At 43.9% G+C, this 12,338-nt stretch overlaps 1 protein-coding gene across 1 annotated transcript; it reads right to left on the bottom strand.

Annotated features, from left to right (window-relative positions):
- Positions 1–3,707: 3,707 nt before the first annotated feature.
- NXT2 (nuclear transport factor 2 like export factor 2) lies at positions 3,708–9,689 on the bottom strand. Its single transcript, XM_069100423.1, has 4 exons — positions 9,489–9,689; positions 8,062–8,148; positions 6,773–6,917; positions 3,708–4,500 (listed from the first exon to the last, which is right to left on the bottom strand). The coding sequence occupies exons 1-4, from the start codon at positions 9,501–9,503 to the stop codon at positions 4,322–4,324; spliced, it is 426 nt and encodes a 141-aa protein (XP_068956524.1). The 5' UTR covers positions 9,504–9,689; the 3' UTR covers positions 3,708–4,321.
- Positions 9,690–12,338: the final 2,649 nt, after the last annotated feature.

Genomic DNA, 12,338 nt, shown 5'->3' with positions numbered 1-12,338 from the left:
CTCAGCTGGGCTCAGTGACCAACTCACAGGAGCCCAAGTCCCTCTCTGCCCTTAGAGCAGAGGACCTGGTCTTCTTCCTGGGCACAGAGAAGCATCAAGTCTCATTTCCTACTGCTGAGGATCCCTTGATCTGAGGTCAGCCATGGTCAGGAAGGAGGGTGTTCTGGCCAACTTTACTCAAGCACTCTGAAAATGACCTCTTGAGTAAGACATGGAGTATTTGGGAGTGAGGAGGGGGGGGGAAGAAGGGAGGATGAGGAAAGAATCCTGGTGATCTTGGGGTCATTTACCCCTTTACTGTGGAGGACCTACTGCTTTTAAGATCACTTACCCTCTTAGGCCTTGCTATCTCTAACTACAGAGCAGAGTGACAGACACTAAATAAGCCCAAAACTGGGGAAACACACTAAACTTATTATTCCTTTTAGCCAGTTGGGAGTCTTTGGACAGAGGGCTGTGGGATTCCCAAGGAGGCTGGGAGCAATTAAGCTCCTAGACTGGGCCACTAGACCCAGGAGATCTGGCGCCCAACACTAGGAAGAGGGCAAGGAAAGCTTACTGGGCATCCCTGCTCATGGGGTGAGATGCAGCCTCCCTTGTCATCAGGGATCCCTGCTGAATCTCCAGCGTTCTGGTGGTGGCTGAAATTGGCTTAGCCCCAGAGTGATGGTATGATATGAGGCTTCCCACATGAAATACTCAAGGTGGGTGGGCCACCAGCCCAGCCACAAAGAGACATGCACACATCCTCCTTCTGATGTATGACACACTCTGCCTTTCTCTCAGATGGGCTGATACAGTGAGCCCAATCAGAAGTCAGCAAGGCTGGGGCAGATCTCCTCCCAAAACTTCCCATGAGGGTTGAAAAGAGACCTCACCACTGGCCATGGGAGTCTTTCAAAGAGAAGCCATTTTATAGACATATCATAGCTTTCTCTGGAGTATAGAAATTTGAGTCCTGATAGCACTATTAAACTCTCAAGGAAAAATATTGATGTTAATAATGTACCCTGTGACTTCAAGCTAGTATCCTTTCCAATGTATCACACTATCTTAAGTATAGTCTTCCTGTCCTGACCACCTCCCCCCACCAATTCCCTGCCCTCTTCTCTTCTCTTCTCTTCTCTTCTCTTCTCTTCTCTTCTCTTCTCTTCTCTTCTCTTCTCTTCTCTTCTCTTCTCTTCTCTTCTCTTCTCTTCTCTTCTCTTCTCTTCCCTTCCCTTCTCTTCTCTTCCCTTCCCTTCCCTTCCCTTCCCTTCCCTTCCCTTCCCTTCCCTTCCCTTCCCTTCTCTTCTCTTCTCTAGGTTAAATATCAACTTCTCAAGCTCCTTCCTAAAATGTGGTCCTAGAAGTGAGCACAATACTCCAAATTAGGCCCAACCAAGGGAAAGCACAGCATACATATAGATTGCCTTTCTTTGCTCACACTGTGTCTCTTAATGTGGCCTAAGATTGAATTAACTGTCTTAGTTGGAACGATCGCTGAAACATCTACCTCTTCTCCAAACTGCTGTCCAGACCCACCTCCCTGATCCTCTATTTGTGAAGCTAATTTTTTGAACCCAAGTGTCCCTTTAACCCAATGAAATTCCATCTTACCATATTTGGTTCAATGATCCAGACCACTGAGATCTTTTTTGAATCCTATTTCAGCCAGTGTTGAGTATCCTCAATTTGATGTCACCTGCAAATTCAATAAACTTTCTGTCTCTATAAAATTATCCACGTCAAGGCTTGGGGCACTCCATAAGTGGTCAAAGTTGACACTGAACCCTACTCTTTGGGTCTGTTTATTTAACCAGCTCCAAATCTACATAATTATCCTGTTATCTTGCCTACCTCTTTTTATCTTGTCCCCAAGGATAGGATGAAAAACTGTCAAATGCTTTGATAAAGTTCAGAACCTGTAATTAAGGCCCAGAAGGTGATTGTTGAATTAACCCGTAAGTCATGAAAGGTTTGAATAGTTCATTACTCTGGTTTACGAAATCCTTTTTGGAGTTCTAAAAACACTTGTTTTATAATACATTCTCCACTCCATCCTGTAATTAAGGAAAGGTTGGTAGTGTCTGATGCAACCACAAAGGCAAAAAAGTCCTAATTGGGGAGATTCCCCTGCCAGAGAAACATGTCTACATCTGTAAAACTTTTGCTTGTCAATACTCCCAACATATTCCTGAAAGGGTCCCCTCCTACACAAGTAGTTTTGCCAAGGTCGCACAGACCTATTTTTCAGAGGATCATGCAATAAGCAAGACTATGGCTAATTAAAAGACTGGTACATGTCAAAGCAAAGATCCCAAAGTAGAATGAAGATAGTACCTAGCCTTCTTATCGGTTCAGTCAGTCACTTTTTCAGTCATATCTGACTCTTTATGACTCCATTTGGGGTTTTCCTGTGAAGGATAGTGGAGTGGTTTGCCATTTTCCTCTACAGTTCATTTTACAGATGGGGAAACTGAGGCAAACTAGGTGAAGTGGCTTGCCCAGGGTCACATTGCTAGTAAGTGTCTGAGGCCAGATTTGAACTTAGGAAGAAGAATATTCCTGACTTTAGGCCCAGCACTCTACCCACTGCACCCCTTAGTTTAGACTCTAGTCTGAGGTGAAGCCTGCCACCAAGATTCAGAAATAGCCTCTTAGAAGGGGATTGTTCAGTTGTGACTGACTGTGACTCCATGGACCATAACAGAGCAATGCTATCTATGGGGTTTTCTTGGCAAAGATACTGGAGCTGTTTGCCATTTTCTTCTCCAGTGGATTAAGGCAAACAGAGGTTAAGTGACTTGCCCAGGGTCATACTAGTAAGTGCCTGAACCTGGATTTGAACTCAGGTCCCCCTCACTCCAGGTCTAGTGCTCTATCCACTGAGCCACTTTGCCTGCAGAAGGGTATATAACAGACAAACCATGTGGTTTTGAGCATTAGCATATAACTCCATGGGTACAGAAGAGATGATCCCTAAGAAACTTAACTTGGACATTTTCTGTGACTAAAGGCAGCTACCTTTGCTAGGACTGGCTAGCTTTGGGCATCATTGAATAAAAGTGGAACCAAGAACATATATATCTGTATTATTTCCATGCTGAAGCACAGTGCTTTCATACTGAGCAAATGAAAAATGTGTGGGGACAGGATTGATCACCCTACTACCCTTGGCAGGGCTTTTCTTAGTGCTTTCTTTGACTCTGCTATCTTCCCTTTTGACCAGTGAAAATACAAAGTCGTTGAATCTTTTGGGAAAGCCATCTGGAAGCAGACAGTGGAAATTACAAAAACATGTCATAACCTCTGACTCAATAATTCAATTTTGGAAAATAGACCCTGAAAGTGTCATTAAAAAGGAAAAAAGAGCCCTATGTCCAGAGATGCTTAAAGTGGCATCATTTGTAATTTCAGAAAGCTGGAAGCGATAATCCAACCTTAGGAGAATACTTAAGATAAATGATGGTATGTGAATATAACAGCATACCACAATACAATTAAATCAGCTAATAATGAAGATAAACAAACATGACGACTATAAAGAGATGGGGGAAAAACCCTTTGTGAAACAGTAGAAACAGGAAAGACTCTATATTAATTGGAACCATACAAAAGGAAAAGTGATGAGGAAGGGCAAAGAAGCTGATAAATACTTGTAGTAACTACAAAATGGAGACATTTCTGCATCAGACACTTTTATCAACATCTAGTTTCAGAGACAGTTTGGTTCTACACGTTTTTAATATTAACTTCATAATTCATTAAAAATCACAATCTGAACATAATTTCACAAGCACATTTCCAGAACATCTAAGTAGTTATGAAAACCCAGATAGTAAAAATCAAGAGTAACTTGATTGTCCTAACTTAGATAGCTCCTAAATTGAGGCTACTTTCACATATGTCAAAAGGAGGCGAGTGTCTGTCTATTAATTACCCTGTACATCCCATGGTGTGGTGTTAAGCTAATGAGAGGGCCCACGGGACACCAAAAATTCCATTTCTGTGATGGATCACTTTATACTGTTTGTTATCTTGGGGCAGTTTCCCTTTTAACAAAGCAGTTAGCACTCAGCATTTCAGTAACAGAATATTTAAAAAGTGTGTTGCAGTCAAACAGAATTCCACTGCTTTTAAGAGTGACCATGAAAGTTGCTACTAGAAACTTAAACCATTATTAAAGACATATCAGCTCTGGTGCACCCTGGGTTTACAGCACTTCTGAAATGAACTGGACAACAGGAAAACACGAATGAATTTTAAACAGTTTAAACAAAGAATACTGGAGTATTTGTATACTGGGCCAGAGACAAGAGAGTCCCATTTTTGGCCAGGCCTAACTAGACCAATCCTGGAAACGGAAGCAGTCACTCGCAATCTTCCACACGGTGCTGTTTGGCATGACTTGGGCAGTCAACAGGAAATTCTGGTTGAAATAGCGCTGTTTGTTCCCATCAAATTTCACCGTTCCACAGGTCACCACAAGGACGGTTGTTTGGCTCTGAGTGGCTTGCTCTACATAAAGAAGAAAAGGGAGAGAATGGTAACACCCACAAAAGCAGATTTTTCAGTTAGATACAATAGGACCCAAATAGTATCTCCTCTTTCCAATCCCAATTCCTAAGACACAGGTTGGCTCTCATGTCATTCGCCAGCCCAAATGCCACCTGCTGCCTCCTCCTTATTGCCTCTAGGGCAAAGCTCAGGCTCCTCAGGTTGGCATATAAAGTCCTTCACCATCTGGCTCCAAACTTCCTTTGGAGATGTTTCTATGAGTCCCCTTAAAACCCTCTCTTATTTGCTGTTTTGTAAACCCACATCCTATTTCCCCATCTCTATGCCTTCCAAGGTAGTATCTCTCCCATCTTCCTTCCCTCTCCAAAAAGTAATATTAATTCTGGAATATCTTCCCTTCCTTACTACCTCTGCCTCAATATTTCTTTTCATTCAGGTTTTAGATCAGGTATGAGGTACAAGGCACAAGGTCTTCCCTGATTTCACCCAATGATGGTACTCTTTCCATACTCCAATTATCTCAGGTTTTTGTAATGTGCTCTCTTCCCCAAGAAGAACTTAAGCTCCTTAGGAACAAAAATGAATTCTTCTCCCTTTCCTCTCCCCTTCCCTCTTCTTTCTTCCTTCCACAGGGCCAAGTTCCTGCATTTCAATTCCCTGCACACAGTAGAAATGTTTCTTAAATTGACCTTACCATCTACTCTAACTAGAAAAACTCTATCATCACCACAGATGATACATAGATATCCTGCCTCTACTATCTGACCCACAAAGTCAGAAAGCTAAATGCCACAAGTGCAGTTCAAAGACATATCCTTCTAGATGGATGACTGAATACGTAAAGTTGAAGATTCCATAGGGTAGAAAGGCTGCATTTCACATGGTGTTTTTAACACACCTCACTCAATTTGTTCTCTCACAAGCTGTTTTTGCTGGGGAACTCAAGTCACCCAGAAATAGTAGCAGAAAAGAAAATAAAGACTTATGGCCCACCTAGAAGGGAAGGAGATCATAATATATTAATTGTTGCAGTTTGAGTCTAGGGCTAAATTACTTTTTTGAAGTATTAACAGACTAAAAATTTTGAATATACTATTCAGCAATTCTGGGTAACTCTTGTCTAGACTTTTCAGGGCACAGCAGGCAAGTATTTGCTTGAGAATTCCTCTAGTTCCTTCCTCTGCACCCTAAGTCCCATTTAACCCTGACGGTTCACTGCATGAGGCAGGTAAGCCCATGAATCACCACAAATAGGAAACTATTCCAAGTTACAGAGAGAAAAGACTTTCAAATGGAAGAGCTTAGGGGCCAAATACTTGACTACTGAATGACTCTTAATGTTTTATTCCATCCTAAAATCTCTCTCCTTATTCACTTCAGTTCAGAAAATTAGTTAAGGGGCAGAGGTCAAGACTGGAAGAGACCCCAGATCTCCAGGCCTCTAGACCAGCAATCAATAAACCTACTATGTGCTAGGCACTGTGCTAAATGTTGGGGATTTGAAAAGAGGCAAAAGTCAGTTCTTTCCCCAAGGGAGTTTACAGTCTAAAAGGTGGACACAGTATATGGGCAAAAATATGCAAAGTAAACTACAGGAAGAACAAATAAGAAATAATTAAGAGAAGGAGGGCACTGGAATTAAGAGGAATTAGGGAAGGCTTCCTGTAGGAGGTGGTATTCTAGTTGGGACAAAAAGGAAGCTGGGGGGGCATCAGTAGTGAGAGTGAAGGAAGGAAAGGGTTCTAGGTATAGGGGACACCCAGAGAAAGTGCCCAGAGTTGAGAGTTGGAATGTCTTTGTTTGTGAAACAGCCAGGAGGCCAGTGTCATTGGATTGAACAATACATGTTGGGGGTGGGGGGAAGGTGTGAGAAGACTGGGAAGGAAGGAGGGGCTAAGGGATGAAAGGCCTTGAATGCCAAATCTGGTTATTTGCTCCTGAAGGCAACAGAGAGTCAATGGGAGTTTATTGAGTATGTACATTTCAGGAAGATAACTCTGGTGGCTAAATGGAGGATGGATTGGAATGGGGAGAGTCTTGAGGAGGCAGACCCCTCCCCCTCCCCAAGGCTATTCAAATAGTCCAGGTTTGAGGCCTCTATTTGCTCATTTGCCAAATGATGAGGCTGAACTAGAAGGTTCTTTGTCTGATTTTAAGATTTATTAGTAGTGAAATACAAAATTCCTCAACAACCTGCTTTGACTAAAGAAAGTCTAATGCTTAGCACATGAGAACAAACTGGTTTATAGCACAGGAAAACCCCTGGTCTTACCATGAACAGGTTGACAGTCCACTACATTGACCTGAAATTCGCTGGCAGGCAACGTCTCAAAAAATTTGCCCAAAGCATCTGGTCCACTCACAACATTTCCATTCCAAACCAAAGTAGCTGTATCAAGGTACAATCTAGGCATTATCTAAGAGAAAGGGAAAGATAGAGATTTCTATTCTGTGTCATTTTTTCTGACACCATATCCACTTGTCTTCTATCTTTAGTTAATATGCACTTTCTCAACCCCATGTCATCAATTCTACTGGAATATCTACTCAGTTCTCCCTTTAGGGAAAGTGACTAATGAACAAAAGGCAGAGATTTTAAATTTAATTTGATTTTTGAAAATTTTAATGAAAAAACTGGTATGGGAAAGGTTAGGGATTATAACTGTATAGTAACAAACTAACTGGACTATGAATCAAATATCTTTTTTTTTTCAAATGCCTTTCTAATGTAGCCAGATATGGCCTGTAATATGGGGGGGGAATAAGAGCTAGAATTTATATAGGACTCAAGGCCTGCTTTATGGATCCCTCTTGCTGCATATTAATTTAGAAAACCACAAATTAACATCATCTCTGCTGTATTGTGTTTTTAGTTCTTTTGTTCAACATTTCCCAATTACATTTGAATCTGGCTCAGGTCACACTTGGGAATGGTGTGGCTACTTGGGAGTTTGATATCTCTCTTTAGAAGGTATTTGCCATTTTATCCTCCCAACCACCCTGGGATAGAGATGCTGTAATGATGCCCATTTTACAGATGAGGAAACTGATGGAGGCAGAAGTTAAGTGACTTGTTCAGAGTCACACAGCTAATAAGTGTGCAAGGCTACATTTAAACTAAGGTCTTCCTGACTCCAGGGCCAGGGCTTCATCTAAAATACCACCTGCAGTAGTTACTTTAAGAAAAAGGTTCAAATCTGGTAGCATCAGATCAAATGTCACATCTAGTAGCTGGTGGGCTCTCACTAGCATTATTCTATTTTGGCACTCTGAATTTAGAGTCACAGAACCTGGGTTTAAATCCTGCCTGCTATCTTTCATTCCTTGTGACACCAGGCAAGACTTGACTTTTCTGAGCCTCAGTTTACAGAATTGTAAAATGGACTAGATGACTTCAAAGGTTCATTCCAGCTCTAAATCCATGGCTAAGAAACATAAAACAGTTGGTAGTAAAGTGGACAGAAATATCCACTCACTTATGCAAAGCAGCTGAGGAAGCTGTAAGTAAAGCCAAACTGGGTCTCAGGTGTTTGGTTTTTTTAAAGTACCTATAATACTCACCCTTCTTCTTTTATCTATGGTGTCATAGTAAACATTGACAAATTCTTCAGCAGCTCTACAAGCCTGATCCACATTGGTTTTAAAATCCTACAAGAAAAAAAAATCAGCACATACACTTATCAAAGTTGGGCCAAGTTCATCTCATCTCCAGAAAGGGAAGGGAATAAGCATTCCCTTAATATCTCATTTGATTCCCACGACAACTCTGAGAGGTAGTCGTTCGTTTACAGCTGAGAAAACTGAGGTACACAGAGGTTTATTGATTTGCCCAGGGTAACACAATTAGTAAGTATATGGGGGGGGGGGCTCTACATCAACTCTGGTGTTTCTGATTCTAGGTCTGAAGATCTAGCCACTTGGGGCCATTTAACTGTCTCTAGGCAGGATAACTTAAATGTAAATTACTTAGATGGCTTCACAGACCTCTTCCATATCTAGGTCCAGGATTTTCTGTATGACCTTGAACAAATCATTTAGTGGGCCTCCTGTTCCTTCTCTGTAAGATGAAAAACGAGGGGGTGGGGCTGCATGGCCTCAGAAGGCCCTTCCAGCTCCAAGGCTATGATGCCATGTTCGACCTTGGAAAAATCTTTTCCTGGGGATGTCTGGGCCTCTTATCCCTCCTCTGTACATGACCTTGAACAAAGAATTTCCTAGGCCTCATGTTCCTCCAGTAAATGAAAAAAAAAAATGGAGTAGGGGGTTGGGCTTGATGGCCTCCGAGGGTTCGTCCAGCGCTAGGTCTAAGATGCAATGTGTGGCCTCGGGCAAATCCCTTCCCTTCGCCTCAGTTTCCCCTTCTGTAAAATGAAGGGGTTGGACTCGACAGCCTTTGAGGCCTCTCCCAGCTCTAGCCCTAGGATGCAAATTTCACACTAGTCACTTTCTCTCCGTGGGTTTCAGTTTCCTCCCCTGTAAAAGGGGAGGTCGGGGGCTGAGGGCCTTTCCATCTCTAGATTTTGAATCCTAGGTGTGCCCTTTGGCTCAATCCGTTCCTCGCCCTGAGCCTCGGGAGCCTAGGTTCCGTTATTTGTCGATCGGAGCCACACGTGCTCGTGTCTCTCTCGCCCTGGGCCATTTTCGGTGCGACGTTCAAGGACCCTGGGCTGCTACCCTCTCTGCAATCACGACAGCGCCTCCCGCCCCTGCCCCTCCAAGGGCCCCGGGGAGTTGCCCCTGCCCACGCTGCCGCCGAGGCTCTTCTGTCTCTTTCTCGATCTCTCGGGTTCTCTCTGTCTCTGGCTACCCTGGCTCTCTCTGTGCTGCGCAAAACAACGCTCTGCCTGCCGGGCTTCTAGAGGCCCAGAAGCGGCGGCGTCTAAGGGCCGACAGGTGTAGCCCCACCCACCCCACCCCCACCCCCATCCCGATCACGTCCCCTCCCCAGCACCCCGATTCCGCCCAGGGAAGATGCGCTAAGGACTCACGGCCGCTGTCGCCATCGCTGCTTCCAAGCGAGAATGGGGAGCTTCTGCCGACCGGCCCCGGGGCCCAGGTCCACAGGCTTCGGAGCTGCTGGATGCGAGAAAGGATCGAGGGCTCAAGTTTTCTGGCACCTCCGCAGACTCAAATCTCCTGGAAGCTCCTAGACTCTCTCCGACCCGGCCCTCCTCCCTCGCCTTTTAAGGAGCGATCACGTGCCATAACAATTTCTGACCAACGCTGATTAGCTGGCTCAGCCGCCAGAAAATGTTCGATGGGCGTGAGATGCAGCCAGACTCAAATGAAAAGCTTGGGATGCGGCTCCTGGGCGGTGCAAGTCTGAGGAGGCTGGCAGAGGGGAAAAGTCAGATCAGAGGGGAGGAACGGTAACCTGGCAACGGCGTGGTGGGCGGACTGAGGACATCTGAATCTATTAAGGGGGGGGGGGGGGGGGCGCTTTTTCCAGTAGCTGGAGAAAATCGCTAAAATGAATGGATTCCCAGTTTCCCGAGAATCAGAGGAGGGTGAGTTCCAGTCTGAGACTTTGGAATCCCTATTTTGCTGGGAAAAGGGGCTGACCATTCTCCCTGCCAAGGCCTACCCTTCTACAAGTGGCCCCCATGCCATCCCATCTTTTCCAGCCATTGGCCTCTTACTGATCTTCCGTCTCTCCCCGTCTACTGCCTGCAAACATGCTTAGCCTTAAAAAAACAAAAATCAAAACCTTGATCCATCCATCCTTTAGATTTCATTCCATCTGTCTCCCAGGTGTCGCCTCCTTTTCATGGCTACTTATTGAGAAGGCCATCCACCATTGATGCCTCCATTTTCTTTCCTCTCATTCTTAACTCTTTATGATCTGGCTTCCAACCTCATTATTTAACTGTAAACTGCTCTCTCCAAAGCTACCAATGATCTCTTAGTTCATTTGAACTCGGGTTTTCCTGCCTCCAGGCCCTGCCCTCTCTACCCACTGTATCACCAGCTGCCTTTATTTTTTAAACTTATTTTTTTAAGCAATTGGGGTTAAATAACTTGCTCAAGGTTACACGGCCAGTTATTTAGTTATTTCTGGGTGTGGTGCTAAGTATCAGAACCCAGATTGGATCCCAGGTCATCCTGATTCTGGGGCCAGTGCTCTTACTCACTGAGCCATCTGGCCTCCCCTACCAACTGCCTTTATAATAAATGGGTAAGAGGAGAATCAATTGCCTCATTTTTTCCCCAGTAAAGCCAGAGGCTCAGGCTGGGTACCCTCCCTGGGATATGGCTGGGATAAATCCAATGGTCCTTGTTCTCCTTGATTTCTCTGTAGCCTTTGACCCTTAATTACCTTTTCCTCCTTGATACTCTCTTCTCTCTGAGTTTCAGGGACACATTTCTCTAATGCTTCTCCCCCTGCCTATCTATTACAGAGGCACCTGATGATATAGTAGGTAGAGTACTGGGCCTGGAGGCAGGAAGACCTGAGGTGAAATTTGACTTCAGATACTTCCAAGTTATATGTCCTAGTACAGCTCACTTAGCTTATGTTTGCCTCAGTTTCCTCCAGTATAAAATAGGGATAATAAAAGCATCTACCTCTCAGAGTTATAGTGAGGTTCAAATGAGATTGTATTTGTAAAAAAAAAATCACTCAGTACAGTGCCTGGCATAGATGTGTATATCCTGGCATTATACCAATGCATATCCTTCTCCACCTCTCTGGACTTTCTAACTCTGCTGGATTTTTCAGTCGAGTTACTCCTGCTAATAGTAGTTGTCCCCCCAAGTCTCTGTCCTGGACTTTCTTCTCTTCTCCTTCCATACTATTTTTTTTGGAGGGGGAAGGGAGGGCAATTGGGGTTAACTCTCACTGCTAGTAAGTGTTAAGTGTCTGAGGCCGGATTTGAACTTAGGTCCTCCTAACTCCAGGGCTGGTGATCTATTCACTGTGCCACCTAGCTGCCCCCCTTCATACTATTTCACTGGATGATCTTATCAGCTCCTGTGGTTTCAGTTCTCAACTCTATTTAGCTGATTCTCAGATCCACTCACCCAGCCTCTCTCCAGACCTCCAGTCTTTAATCTCCAACTGCCTATTAGACATATTGAACCATATGTCCTATAGACATCTTAAACCCAACATGTCCAAAACTGAACTCACCTCCCCCAAACTCTCCCTTTTTCCTTACTTCCAGATTCTGTTAAGGACACCACCATCCTCCCAGTCACCCGGGATCACATGGGCATCTTCAACTCCCACACTCTCTCATCCCTGTATCTAATCAAGTAGTATTGGTTCGGCCTTTGTAACATCCCTTATATATGCTCCCTTCTCTGAAGTGATACATGTATTTTGTATGTTTTGGTACATTCATTGATGCCTAGATATTTTATTCATTTTATACTTACTTGGAACAAGATTTCCCAATATACCATTGCCTCTTGTATTTTGTTATTATTACATAGAAATGTTGTTGATTTTTGAGGGTTGATTTTGTAGCCTGAAACTTTACTAAAGCTATTTGTTAATAACTTTGCTGATTCCCTAGGATTTTCTAACTAAAACATTTTATCATCAGCAAAGTTGATAATTTTTACCTATGTATTTATGTTTATCTTGTTTCATTGCTGTTGCTAGCATTTCCAGAAGAATAACAAATAACAGAAGGAAGAGTGCCAGGGGTGGGGAACCTGCAGCCTCAAGGCCACAGGTGGCCTGCTAGGTCTTCAAGTGCAGCTCTTCGACTGAGTCCAAACTTTCCAGAACAAATACCCTCTAGGTCCTCAAGGGCAGCCTTTTGACTGAATCCCAACTTCCCAGAACAAATCCCCTCTAGGTCCTCAAGGGCAGCCCTTTGACTGACTCCAAA

The sequence above is a fragment of the Petaurus breviceps genome, unplaced genomic scaffold (assembly GCF_028583685.1).
Source record: "Petaurus breviceps papuanus isolate PSGF00001 unplaced genomic scaffold, PetGlider_PUasm1.0 400, whole genome shotgun sequence".
In the NCBI taxonomy this organism is placed as follows: domain Eukaryota; kingdom Metazoa; phylum Chordata; class Mammalia; order Diprotodontia; family Petauridae; genus Petaurus; species Petaurus breviceps.
The sequence above is the reverse complement of the archived record's forward strand: the minus strand, read 5'-3'. Positions and strand labels throughout refer to the sequence as shown.